The 13,559-nt window shown below is 30.9% G+C and overlaps 1 protein-coding gene across 8 annotated transcripts in view; it reads right to left on the bottom strand.

Moving 5' to 3' along the window:
* The window catches only part of LOC132729022 (paired box protein Pax-5-like), a 70,220-nt gene that overhangs the window by 25,144 nt on the left and 31,517 nt on the right, over positions 1-13,559 (bottom strand). For 6 of the 8 annotated variants that reach the window (XM_060714754.1, XM_060714755.1, XM_060714753.1 and 3 more), the window contains one exon: positions 1,698-1,878. In XM_060714754.1, the coding sequence (XP_060570737.1) occupies positions 1,698-1,878 (181 nt within the window). The remainder of the gene's footprint in view (positions 1-1,697; positions 1,879-13,559) is intronic. The other 2 variants (XM_060714757.1, XM_060714760.1) reach the window with 1 other exon arrangement.

The raw sequence follows: 13,559 nt of genomic DNA, 5'->3' as shown, positions 1-13,559 counted from the left end.
ACCCGTACTATAATGAAATAAAATGTCAAATCAAAGGTTAACCTGTACCGATGTACATGTAAATGTAATTTATCAAATTCTACTAGTATCTCACTCTCTATATTTCTAGCAGATAAAACAGTCTGAAATCATTAAAGATAAAAGAAAACAAAGCACAATGTCATGCTTGTAACGATGGTTTCAGATTGATTTCTGTCAAGTTGTAAAACAGAGCGTTTCTCTTAATACCTTTCGCGTAAAACAATTGTCATGCGATACGCGATTAATTGATGCTGCTCATGCAATTGGTTTGTTAGAATACAATTTTTTCCCGTATTTCTTTCGGGAGATTTTGAGATATGCCTGAAATGTGTTTACAGCGAAAAATTATGTAACAAAAAGAACGAAGGGTAATAAAATAAAGCGTCAGGGCACAGTGAACAAAATATATGACATAAACTTCCTTTGTAAAAAAAAGAACTTTCGAAACAAAATTTACCTCAACATGTACACAAACCCTCTTTATATAATATGCTTTCTAAAGAATTTCAGAACCTGTAATTGTCACGTATAACATTGGAAGCCATTATACCTCCAATGCTTTACTGGACTAAATTAATGTATTTGTCATTGTTCTTCTGAATAACTTCTATTTCTAAATATTACACAAAGAATATACAAACAAATACTTGATGAATACAAGTTCAAATGGTAAGTATACGATGTCATTATTGCACTAGTCTACGAAATTTTAATTTATATTCGGATCATTCTTATATAAAAAATAATATCATATTTTATTAGTAAAAAATGTAACAAGTCTAGATGCTAACAAATTTAAAGAATTAATATATAAATAATTATTGGGTTTGATGTATAATGATATAAATGAATGATGAGCTACTATATCCAATTTATATTCCCTTCTTACATAGTCTGATATAATCATTTAATTTCTTTCTAATTCAAAAGATTAAATTTAGATATAAACTTTATACAACTAAGAATTTTGAAATATCTTTAACCCACTTTTTATTGTAAATTATTTACTTATTTTAACATCTATATATGCTAAAAACAGAATACCAATGCGAATTTAACTGCCTTTGTCTTTATCCTTTTAGGGAATTTTAACGGTAACAGAGAACAATCAGAAATATATAGAAGTATTTCAAAGCAACAAGGCGACGAAGTTATAAGTATCATCATAAGATGTGACCAACTTCGTGTTGGTGAAAGAAGAATTAACTTTAAAAAAATAGTATATTATTTATCATTGGATCAATGTAGCCGGCTGTAATGGTGTGATACAGTGTGATATATCAGACAAAATGTATACTGAATTTATTATGTCAATATTAGCACTATAGATACAGTACATCAAGATAAACAGGTGTTCGAGAAAACATGTGTTCAATTTTGTTAAGATATATAGATTGGGTGACTTGATAGACCATTCTTCTGCTACAACCAGCTTTACAACCTTCCTCCATATTAATACATGCTACACTGTATAAACTACTTATTTATAATACATTGAATATGTGAGGTTTTGAATTTTTTCTGGTATATATTTTTGGACAGATTAAATACAGAGTTGGTAAATACAAATACATCGTTTGTAAGCCACGAATTTATAAAAATGTCATTTGAAAAAATATAAAAGGTCATCAGAGAGCAACATTCACTCAATGTATACAGTAGGAAAGATAGCTCACTTTGTTTGTCCATACCTGCCGAGTATCTTACTAACACAGCCGTGTGAAACTCTAAGTTGTCTCGAGATATCACACGGCCGGACCCCAGTATGAGCCAGCTCTACAATCCTTTGTCGTACCACGTCAGGCAATGGACGCCCGTTAACAAACACACCACCAAGTTGATTCACTCCACCATGACCTGAAAATACATATAAAAATACATTAACATAGATAGTCTCGATGTTTTGCTGTATATAAATATAAAACACATTAGCTTATATTGTTTCCATGCTTTGTTGTAGAACAATAATTAACAATCCTTAAATATGTCAACTGTTATGAAGATTTGAACTATTATTTATCGTATTTATTTATTCTAAAACATTTAAATAAAAGCAAAATGAAAAATATCTTAGAAAGAAACTGTATTACTACATGGAATAATATTGTCTACAATATTTATGAATGAGTTCTTATGAATAAAAATGTATCAATATTTTTGTCATAAGAAATGAACACTGAATAACAAACAGTAAGCGGACAGTTTTAAACAAAGATATAAGAAATGATAAGTATTTCTTTAAATATCAGACAAAACAGACGCCAGTAGACTTCCTCTTTCATCTGGATAATGCTATTTTCAACGAGATCGTGTCTGAGGTATATATTTTTCTACTTAGTATTTTGCATGAACTAAAATGTGACGGTCTCTATGATATGAAATATAATGGAAAAGAGGCGTCGAAACATTTCACATTTTTGCCAAAATATAACAATTTCGAATAAAATATTTATTAAAATGTTGGATACGAAAACAATTAACCCTTTGAAATTTATTCAGAATCATAAAAGTCACAATAAACAATAGAAAATGAGGCAGATTTGGTAGCAAATGTCTAAAAGTTCGCTAAGATTTGTTCTGTATTATGAAACGGAACTACAGACATTTAGTTTACACACACCTCGTATATTTCTCTAAATCATTGTTATTATATTTTATATATGCCATTTTTCAAACTTAAACAAAGGCCGACAGACTTGGCTTATAATCAACAAAATAATAAATACGAATAGCACTGACATTGAAGAGGGGTATTAATATTTTAGTACTTTTGTTTGATATCATTAAAATAATTTATAAAAATGTCAACATAATATTTTTTACTTTTTTGTGACCTTTGTTAAATAGTTGACAATTGTGCTAAATATTTGGACAAATCTTTATTTTATTCAAGTTTTCGATTAATTTAAGACATTCTAAAATGTTTAAACTTATTTCAGAAGTTAAAAACAACAAAGAATATGCATTGACGTTGTATGTTTACATCATTGTAAATTAAAGTGTAACTAATTTTTGTCCTCAAACAAATATTTCAAATTTAACCAAATTTTGCAATGCACAAAATAACAAATAGTTTGGAATAAAAGATAATTGTCAAAGTTATATATTTATTTATTTATATTTTTATAGGACCTCTAACTTTTATTTAATGTTGAAATTACTCTTTTCCCATCAATAAATAAACTAATTTACATTTCAGTGGAAAGCTTGTTGAATTATTTTGTTGTATTACATATTGAACAACAATTCCTTCTCGGTTGCTGGACTGGTTTAGAATATTCAAACGTTTGTTTAACTGTTCTATATTATCTCATATATCATACAACAAAACAAAGTCTTTTGTATTTTCAGCGACAGTTCATGTATATTTAATGATTTTAAACACATTATACTGCTCTCAAAACAGCTTTAAACAATCACATAATCATACCAGCATCCATATCATACAGAAAAAAACAAGTGCACTGCTTTTTTTACAATTATACAACAGTGATAAAGGGAATGAGCGAAGATTTACCGATCTCGGTGTTTATTAATTTACAAATAATGAAGAGAAAGTACGGCGTTAGATTTGATATAAAGTAATCGATATGCTGTATTAATATCTACGGAATCATCTCACTCACTAATTGTATCTGTTATATTTTATGTATAATGTGTATTATCAGCCTCATCTCTACTCATGTAAAATCATTTACAAAAGTGTTGCAAATTATGCGCAAACGTCACCACGATGCATTACACCAGCAACTCAAACTGAATAATTTTCATGATTTAAAAAAGACGACATTCAATTAGTTAATAAGACAGAAAACAATTACGTATCGAGGTGGTACAATAAAGGCTTTATGCAAATTTAACAACTTCTAATTTGATGCAATGAATCACTATTATAAACGAAATGTTAACCAATTTATTCCAGAAGGTAAATACCACACATTTTGTAAAAATACACTTCCAACAGACAACGTACCATCCATAAAATTTCCCTGGAACATGTCAAATCCTCGAGGGTAGGGATGGTAAGGAGAAAATGAGGTGGGTGATGGATAGGGCGCCCACGCCTGCTGCATGGGTGCGAATCTCTGATCCATTGTCTGGCCCTGTGGGTATCCGGCCATATGCTGGCTCATGTCAAACACTTTTTCCATATTTAGAATTGAATTAAATAAATAAATTACAACCGTCCAAATAAATAAATAAATAAACTCAGAATAAAAATAAGTACTCCATATATAGAAGTAAAATCACAAGAATCACTTAATCCTGATAGTGTCGATCAAATGGAACAAGTAAACATTACTGCTGACAAAATGCGAACCCAAACTTGTCGGGGTTCAATGCACACCCGCGTGGTGAACATTCAAACAGTCAATGATTGGTAGATCATCATCTATACTAGTTTAATACCCTTGTGTTTTAAACAATCGGCTACTCTTTTCAGTTCTAAATGGCATGCGTAAACTGTTTATACAAGCCACAGTCAACGTGCTGTCCCGTAATTAACAGATAGTCTTAAACTAAAGCTCAAAATATCTGAAACTGACACCCTTCAAGTTAACCGATTACACTATTCATGAATAAAACTCCAATCACAAGTTGTCACAAGTCTTTGACAAAGTTAATCTTAAAACAAAGGATTTCAAATACATTCTGATAAAGTCATATACGTAGACGAAACTAGAAAAAAATTCCCGTATTTGTTGTTTATTCGTAAAAAAGTATTTATTTCATTTAAGTTTTAGAATTGATGAAGCAGTCAGCATCATATTTTGATGTAGATAACAATAATATCCAATAGCTCAAATCAAAGAACTAACAACCGTATCACTGGTTAACACCTCAATTGACAGTCAAGCTAGCTACCAAGATTGGGTAGCTGATTGGAAAATTGAATTAACTACTCATATAAATGTAGCCGCTCTATGGAGCGCTGCTTCTATTAACACTCCTCTTATTTTCTGCTCTGTGACTCAGGCAGCTATGGGTGGCTGGACAGGACACGGGCGGTAAACTAACTGGGATTCTGTTCAGCAGACCGACAGTTGGTACAGAAGGAGAAAAACTATCAACTTTGGTCCCTCTTCGGCAAATAAATTCAACTAACTTCTCTCGGTTCATTCATGGAGTCGTCTTTAAGTACAGTTACTTTCTTCTTATCAATTTTAATATCTGCACTTGCACATGTCATATTCTCTTGATTTAGACACACAGAATGATCCACTTTCCAATTTTAATGTTGGTTTTCAAAGAAGCTGATCAAGATGCTTTTAACTTAAATCATAAATTTCCTGCTCTCGTGAACAATATAACTTTCCCTGTTATTGACTCCCTGTCATGCCAGTATTAAACACAGTATGGTTTTCTCAGATTCCGGACAAAAGTTTGTTGAATATTTTAACACGGGAGTATCCTGAATGTCAATTAAGGTGAAGAGGAGAAATGACTGATGAGTACCGATAAAATCTCACTTTCTACCATTAGCGTCCACAAATATTAAAACAGCTATACAGGTTAAAACTTCAAAGGACTTTCCAAAAACCACGTTGAACGAAATGTTACCGACAAAATGTTATCAATAAATATGATGATTCATTCAAAAATTGGTGTAAATAAAAATGATATCCTTTTGTATAATTTTCAGCCAGGCTCTTTTTAATGGATTCAACATTCTTAAAGGAAAGTAAAATTTGATATCAAAGGGAAAGAAAACGTTGTTTTACGACAAATTATCGCAGTAATCGTTGGCTATCAAAAGTTTGAAAGTTAAAGACTCAAACAATTTTGTTCAATTTACATTTATCGGAGCCAATTTGAATACTTCTCTTTTTACCTAAAGATCGAATCGGTAATATTTTTTTATAAGAATACAGGATTTATACCATATGTGATACATGAAACTATTAGATAAAATCATCCCCAATGGCAAGATGAACATGCGGAAACTAGCGTTAAATGTCTCTAAAATAAATAGGTTCCGCATCAGACCTGAAAGTCACTAGAATCTAATGAAGCGTGTTTTATTGGCTGCTACATGAAAAACACGTGATCAACGTATCCTGGACGCAGCTTTGTCAGGTTGCTTTTTTTATTCTTCGAACTTGTTAAATATTTAAACATTTTAATGCATTTACAAAAACAAACTAATCATAATAATTTAAGCTGCACAAAAATAGTTTTAACGATAATAAGATAATTATTATTATTATTACTATAAATTTTATTATTATTATTATTATTATTATTATTATTATTATTATAAAATGAAATTAAATTGAAATCATTGCTATTTTCCATCATTTATTTTTTATTTTTTGAATTTTACTATTTTATATTTGCATCTTCTGGAAAAGAAAACGACTGTTACTGTGGTATTTTATATGTTTCACGCATGTGAAAATATTTCTATTCTTTTAGAAGGTAAATTTTTGACATTTATTACAAAACGCAATAAACATTTATAAAATGAATGTATTCAGAAAATTTGACGTGAAAAGAGGTGAAAGTTGTCCCGCTGTATTTATATGGTCAGTTTATTACTTTGATGAAGAGACAGGTCATTGTTCAAAACCATCCGTGGACACTGGACTTAGTTACCGCCATGACAACAGCGGTTATGATTGATAATTATTTGCAGACCACAATATGTTCTCCTTTACCTGAGACAGAGGGGCATCATTGGCAAAACTGGTCTACATATAAATGTAAGAAATCATTTTTATGAATTAAAATATATGGGGATGTTCACCTCTAAGGTGACAAGATAAAATGAAAAATTATACAAATCCTGGTAAATTATCTATTTGAGTCTACGCGGCGAAACACCTTCATCTTTGTAACTTTGTAAAAATGTGGTAAATCATAATTATAATTAATTATAACATTACCACTTTTATGAAGAACGAGTTTTTATTGTTTAGTTAACCTTATGCTAACATGTGTTTATTCAAGAAAAATAGCCCGCATTAATTAGCATTAATTTTCATTTGAAAAAAAAGTGTTTCGCCATTTGAGATTGCTATATTTCAATTAAACGGCGAAATATTTACGTTAAAATATAATGGTTTTATAATGTAACATCCCATCTTATTGGAGGCTATTTCTCACTTGATCAGTTCAAAATGGTAGAAAGTTAGTCTTGTCATTGTTAACCAGTTCGTATCAATGTATACATATCTAACGTTGCATGCCGTTACGCAAGATTTCCGGAATTATAAAAAAAAGGTACGTAGATTAACGGCGTGCGGTGTGGGAGGAGCAAACTATGATGATCGGTGTGTGGGGAGAAATGGTGCAGAGAATGCGCATCTAAACTAATACATTAACCCGTATCATTTACTTACTTTTACACGACTGGTAATAATCCACTACATTCATGTTGAAATTAGAAGGGTAACGGTAGGTCGTCGGAGAGAACTCCATCATCGATGTCATAACACTTACTCAAAATATTACAAACTTTTGCACGAGATCAAAATCAATTATAACTTAAAATATATCCAAAAAATATTAAAAAGTAAATTATCATATATTCTTAACTAAATGTTATTTCTTTATTTTCATATATTTCAACATTTACGTCCTAATTCACTATAAACTAATGATATCCATGGATGCCCATGATACATCGAGAGTGTAGTCAAGCATTGCCTTTTCAATTACAGTGTTCAAAGCCACATTTTTCTATAAATCATACGAAATATAATTGTAAGGTATATTTGGTATCATATAGTTCAGGCTCGATTGGCTACGGTGTTCGTATCGATAGCTAATCTCCCGCCTCATCGATCACACCGGGACAGCCTCCGAGGACAATCAAAGTGCGGTCTCGCCCACTTTCTTCAATGTCGCTAATCATTTTTATGTCAATTTCTGTTGCAATGATATGTGTAAGTTTCAATTTCAGGTAGAATGTTTGAAAGTAATGTATAGTTTACCGCATCTCTCTTGTGTCCGCATTCAAAGGAAGCAGGCAGTAAAACAGAATCATTTCCGTAAATTATTTAAAAGTAAAACAATATCATAACATCTTAAAAGGTAATTAAAATTTAAAAAAAGAAAACATCTGTTTCGTACTGCAGAATTCGTTTAGTCTTTGTATATTATTTCACGTCAACATCCGAAATCATAATCAACAGGCGCAAAGAAGTTTGCTAACAAAAGTTTCATGAAAAAATATTATAACTACAACAGCAACACCTTTTTGAAAGAGTTTTCGGCATTTATTTGATTATCAAATAGATCATAACTACATTATGTATGTTTCAGTATACGTTTTATACTTTTGTTTGGGCAATGTGTCCTTTGTTACTATAATGATGTTTTGCTACTGCGCTGACAACATACACTGATATCATTAAATTATACACATTGATATCATTAAACTACACATTGATATCATTAAAAACTACACATTGATACCATTAAACTACACATTGATATCATTTAACTACAATGATATCATTAAATTCTACACTGACATGATTATAAAACGTATTTTGGATCATTTTCAAAAAAGTTGGCGTTATGATCAGAGATACTGTAAAACAAAAACATGTATCGGATCATGAGAACTGTATAGAGTTATTATAACCTTCATAACTGATATAGTTAACATAACATTGGATGTGTGGTGTTCCACGTGAACTGATAGCTTCAATTATAGAAGAGAAGACATCAGGACAACACTGTAGAGAATCAGTGTTGCGCTACAATAATTACATACAAATTCTCATTTAAATATTTCTATCAGGGTATTTAAATATGCGTTGAAAATATTCATAAACTTATTCCATACTAATAATTGCTAATATGTTAACATCGTTTATCTTATACATAGTTTAGTTTGATATATAGTGAGTTTCTAATTGTTATTAGGTATATACATTCAATTGTTTTGTTGTTTGGAAAGTTATTTTTGGATTGTTATGATTTCGGCTTTATTTTAATCTTCTAATGTTTGAATATCTCAATACTCCAGCTTCACGTGTGTTACATTGTATACTTTTAAATGTCACTGACTCTGGATTTAAAACATAAACTAAGTGCCAGGCGTTGAGAGTTCACAAAGATCATTTTAACCAAACAATAAGACATACTTTATACTGGAAAATAGAATGAGATAAAAACAGATAGTTTAAAACCACAATGACAGCTTTGGGATTGTTGTGGCGATCCTTTAAACAGTAGGATTATTTCATATGAAAACATATATTATATTTCACGTCAATTTTTGATTAAATCACACAGGCTCCCGTGAAAAATTTTGTTGACGTCTTACAGTGCATTCAACTTTTGAAAACTGAAAGGGTACACACTTAGTGAAAAAAAAGATTTAATAGAAATATTCAAACTAGATATGAAGATTTGTAATTATAATTTATCAGTATTGGACCTGCTAATTCTAATGAGATTGTGGTACGGCTTTTTATTGTAGGACATCTGGAGTCTCAGTGGTGTATTGACGAGCCGGGTAACCGGTGCCCGGGTGGGAATGAGCCCCCGGAGAGCGCCTTTACGTTTACAAATCCTCTCTCTATACCGGCGCACTGAGCTCACTCATTTATATGATAATTATCTACTCGTATTTGAAGCAGTTTTTAACTTTACAGACAACCATCCTATATAAAAAGTGAAAAAAGTCATTAAAGATGAGGTCTTTATAAATATTCATGCTGATTTCGGTAATTTTGTTTCTAAAGACAAGGTCAAATTTGGTATATTGAAAAAGTGCATGATATCTTTGATGTATTGAAGACACTTGAGTCAATGATTCTTATAGGACATCTTTATATTTTGATTCTCACGTGCAGTTGAAAGACAGTTCGAGTTAAAAGATGACCATATTATAAATATTCAATTCAACGTTTAATTAATACAAATCAATGTGTCTTTGAAGTTTTAACTTTACTTTTATACATGTTCTCCTTTTGTAAAAGAAGTAAAAAGGACAGCGCATTTTCACAAATATCAAAAACTTATTTTGGTATTTTGCAAAATAATAAAAGCCAAAATATCTTTGACAATGTAATCATATTTTTGCAAAAAGTAAATAACAATTATATTTTAAACAGTAAGATTTTCTTCTTGTTTAGGAATAAGATTTTGACACTGTTTTTTATTTTATTTATTAGGTTTGAAAAAAATGTATCAGTTGTTTTACATTTATATTCATAGACTGTTTTAATTATTAAACTGTTTTAATAGAAATTGTTTTTAATGTTTTATTGTCAACCTTTTCTTAAATCACTCATTATAAAACTAAAAAAAAACAATTATATTAAGTGCCTGAAACTTATTGCAGACTGGTTGAGCGGATGAAGTGGTACATGTATAATACAGGTGTATATAAGTAAATAAATGAGTAACGGGTCAAAAAGCTTGTGTAAGTTATTGACAACATTGCTGTCTGGGCTTCTTAAAGTGTCCCATTCAAACTCAATCTGTTGAGAAAATCTAATGTTTCAAATAAAACAATCAATAAATCTGACAAAAACAACGCTGTCACAATTTCCGATCTAGCAATATTAATTCAGTTCTCAACTTATGACACAAAACGATGGAATTCAATATGATGTCTATAAAACATCACATTTACGAATCTGTACATAAATCGGTTCTGACTAAACATTAAACCAAAATTAAATAAAGATATCATTTAGTGGATTAGTTATACGTTTTGTTCATGTACATAAACAACTCTAAAACTTCCTATCTTAAATCAATTATATTTCAAAACAAAGACCTTCAAAACTTAACATTTCCTTATCAAAGATCAATTTATTACTTAAAAAACAAAAGATTCCCATTTAAACAAAGATTTAAGGATAGCTATACTAAATGAGAGACGTTACAAACGTTATATTCTCATGTTTCGGGCCGTGAAATGGGCCACACATCAACCCAATAGTGTACCAAATGACACCAAAATCTAGCTATTAAATGCACCTCATCACGAAAGGCGACCATTATATCTGTACAACCTGATACTCAACCACCATTAGGTTTTGTCCATTCCGCTCGAATCAAACACGACCATTGTTTTACTTTAGGCCTTAGATAAAAGATTAGTGGGCACTTCCGAACACTGCTACATCGTACATAATCTTGCAACCATGTTAAATGAAATAAAATGTTTTAAAATATAAAATATAAAAGAAACAAATGTTTAACTGGTAAATGGTTTCAGCATTGTGTGCACATTGCAGTAGAAACAATAAAACAAGCATATTCCTCCTATGTTAACTTTTAATATTATCTTTGTGTTATAAATGTTGACGCTTGCATGTCGTGAGAAATTTCAGACAGAGATCTAGAAGAGATCTTATAGTGTTGTTTAGAAGTGGCTGTGACCGAGGTCTTCCGAGAATATTTACATATTGCTGTCATAGGTCATATATACAATGTTATAAATAATTTAACATACTGGCTTTCTTTTTTCCAAATCAATCATATATATATCCACCTTTAATTCTATCAGGACAACAAATTGATAAGATGACCATTTAATTGACTAGATTATAAATAATCAAGTTAACAAATCAACTGATGTTTAATGCCAATAATTATTTACATCACGACATGTGCGACCCTCAATTCCCAATACAGCATTGTGGCTGGCTCCAAACATTGTTATGTCTAAGATAAATTGTGAATAAGTTCCAAACAGATTGTTCTATAGTATTGTTTTATTCTTTAATCTTCAAGAGCTACAGTCAGTGACTAATCTGCTATTTAAATAAAAATGAGTAAGTTAAATGTAAACTAAATTATGCCAATTAAAATCCATGAATCAACTAGTGGTTTGTTAACAAAGTTATGTTACAATAAAGTTTATTTTATGAAATATGAGAATGCCAGTGTAATGATGCAGTGAAGAGAATTTATATGGTATCGTTTTGTAAGGTAGAATAGAATTACACAAATTTCCCACGATTATACCCTCATACCTTGCTTGTCTTCCTTTTATCAACACGCACCGAAACTGTTTTAGTGCTAATTTGTTGATTTACAAAATATCAAAGTCATGAAATTGACGAGTGTTCAGCTTATTATTTGTATCGAACAACATGACTTAAAATAGTGTGATGCATTTTGCTCTAAAAGCGTCATTGGTATTAAAGATATCTTTAAAACGTTTAAAAATATTCTTTTATTTGAATTATCACGTTTTCTGTGGACCGAAGTAAGAAGTCAAGAAACATTTTGCCAACTAGCAATTAGTTTTGCTGCACCACAAAATATATTACTGTAGTACAACACGCCTTTCTTGAATAGTTCGAATAAGTCAAGAGTGCTGTTTTAATCCTTGGCAAATTTGCTGTAATTTTCATGTTCGTGTAAGATTTAAAACAAAGATATATAAATTATGAAGTATCTGCGTGTTTTTGAGAGACAATTGATAAATGTCATGTTGCACATAACATCGAGAAGGACCGGGTTGTGCTCGCACATGTCGTGTTTATATAAAACCTTAGAAAAATCTAGAAATGAGTCAAAACAAGATAGTACTTAAAATATGCTAATGAGAAGTTAAAGTTCAGCTTAAGATCAAAGCTTGCCATGACAAATTCAAGACAAGTATGTGCTGCAACGTCAGCCAGTAACAGGTGTATCTTAAAATCCTTATCTACATTAAAACATAAAGACAAAAAGGTGTTATCTACGTCTGCCATTAAATAAACAATAACATTTTAACATTCGACTACTCGTGAACAAACTGTCTGAACAAATTTGTAAAGGATGAACCTACAACTGACCCAATCATATTGGAATTTATTTTCATGATATTCATTAGAATGGAATAATTATCTTTTCTTACTGTTAAAAGGGTCTCTGTCTTTTCTTTTCAAAATCTTTGGACCTGATACATGTAATGCATGATGCTATCCATTTATCTTTACAATTTCATGTAATTGTACCTGTATCTTCTACAGTTAATGTAACTCAATCTAATTCATTGACAAACCTAGGGTTATCCCCGCTTTAAGTGGCAGCTACTCAACCGACTCGAGCATCTTGGTACACGTCTATTGTTGAAACATTGGTAAATAAACATGTCATATCACAATCTATCATTAAAAATCATCTGATCACTCAATTTGTGAACAAAGTGGAAGGGAATATAATTCTGTCCGTGAAGGAAATCACGGAGAAACTGAGATTTTTATTTCAAGGGATGTATACATGGGCGTCAAAGAAGACATTACGGTTTCGGTACCAGGGAGGGGATTATGGCGGTAAAATGTGACCTTTAAAGAGAAATTGAGACAATATGAAATCCAAACCCAGGTTGTAATGACCAATTTATTGTCAAAATTCAAGGAACGAATGAAACTCCACTTTACTTTTGTGACTGTTGACCAATTAAGCACCTGTCAGCCATGTTGATAAGCGGTGGTCAACACTGAAAATTGCAGTGATATTTCTTAATTCAAAATTGACTGAAGGGGAGTTCATAAATAACGCCAAAAGTGAATTTTGGCCATTCAGCGGGGGTATTTTTTTGGAACCTGATACACAAAGTAACACGAACAAAA

This window comes from Ruditapes philippinarum, unplaced genomic scaffold (genome assembly GCF_026571515.1).
Source record: "Ruditapes philippinarum isolate M1 unplaced genomic scaffold, ASM2657151v2 ctg88_1_1_1_1, whole genome shotgun sequence".
Classification (NCBI taxonomy): Eukaryota; Metazoa; Mollusca; class Bivalvia; order Venerida; family Veneridae; genus Ruditapes; species Ruditapes philippinarum.
This window is presented reverse-complemented; position numbering and strand designations above follow the sequence as displayed.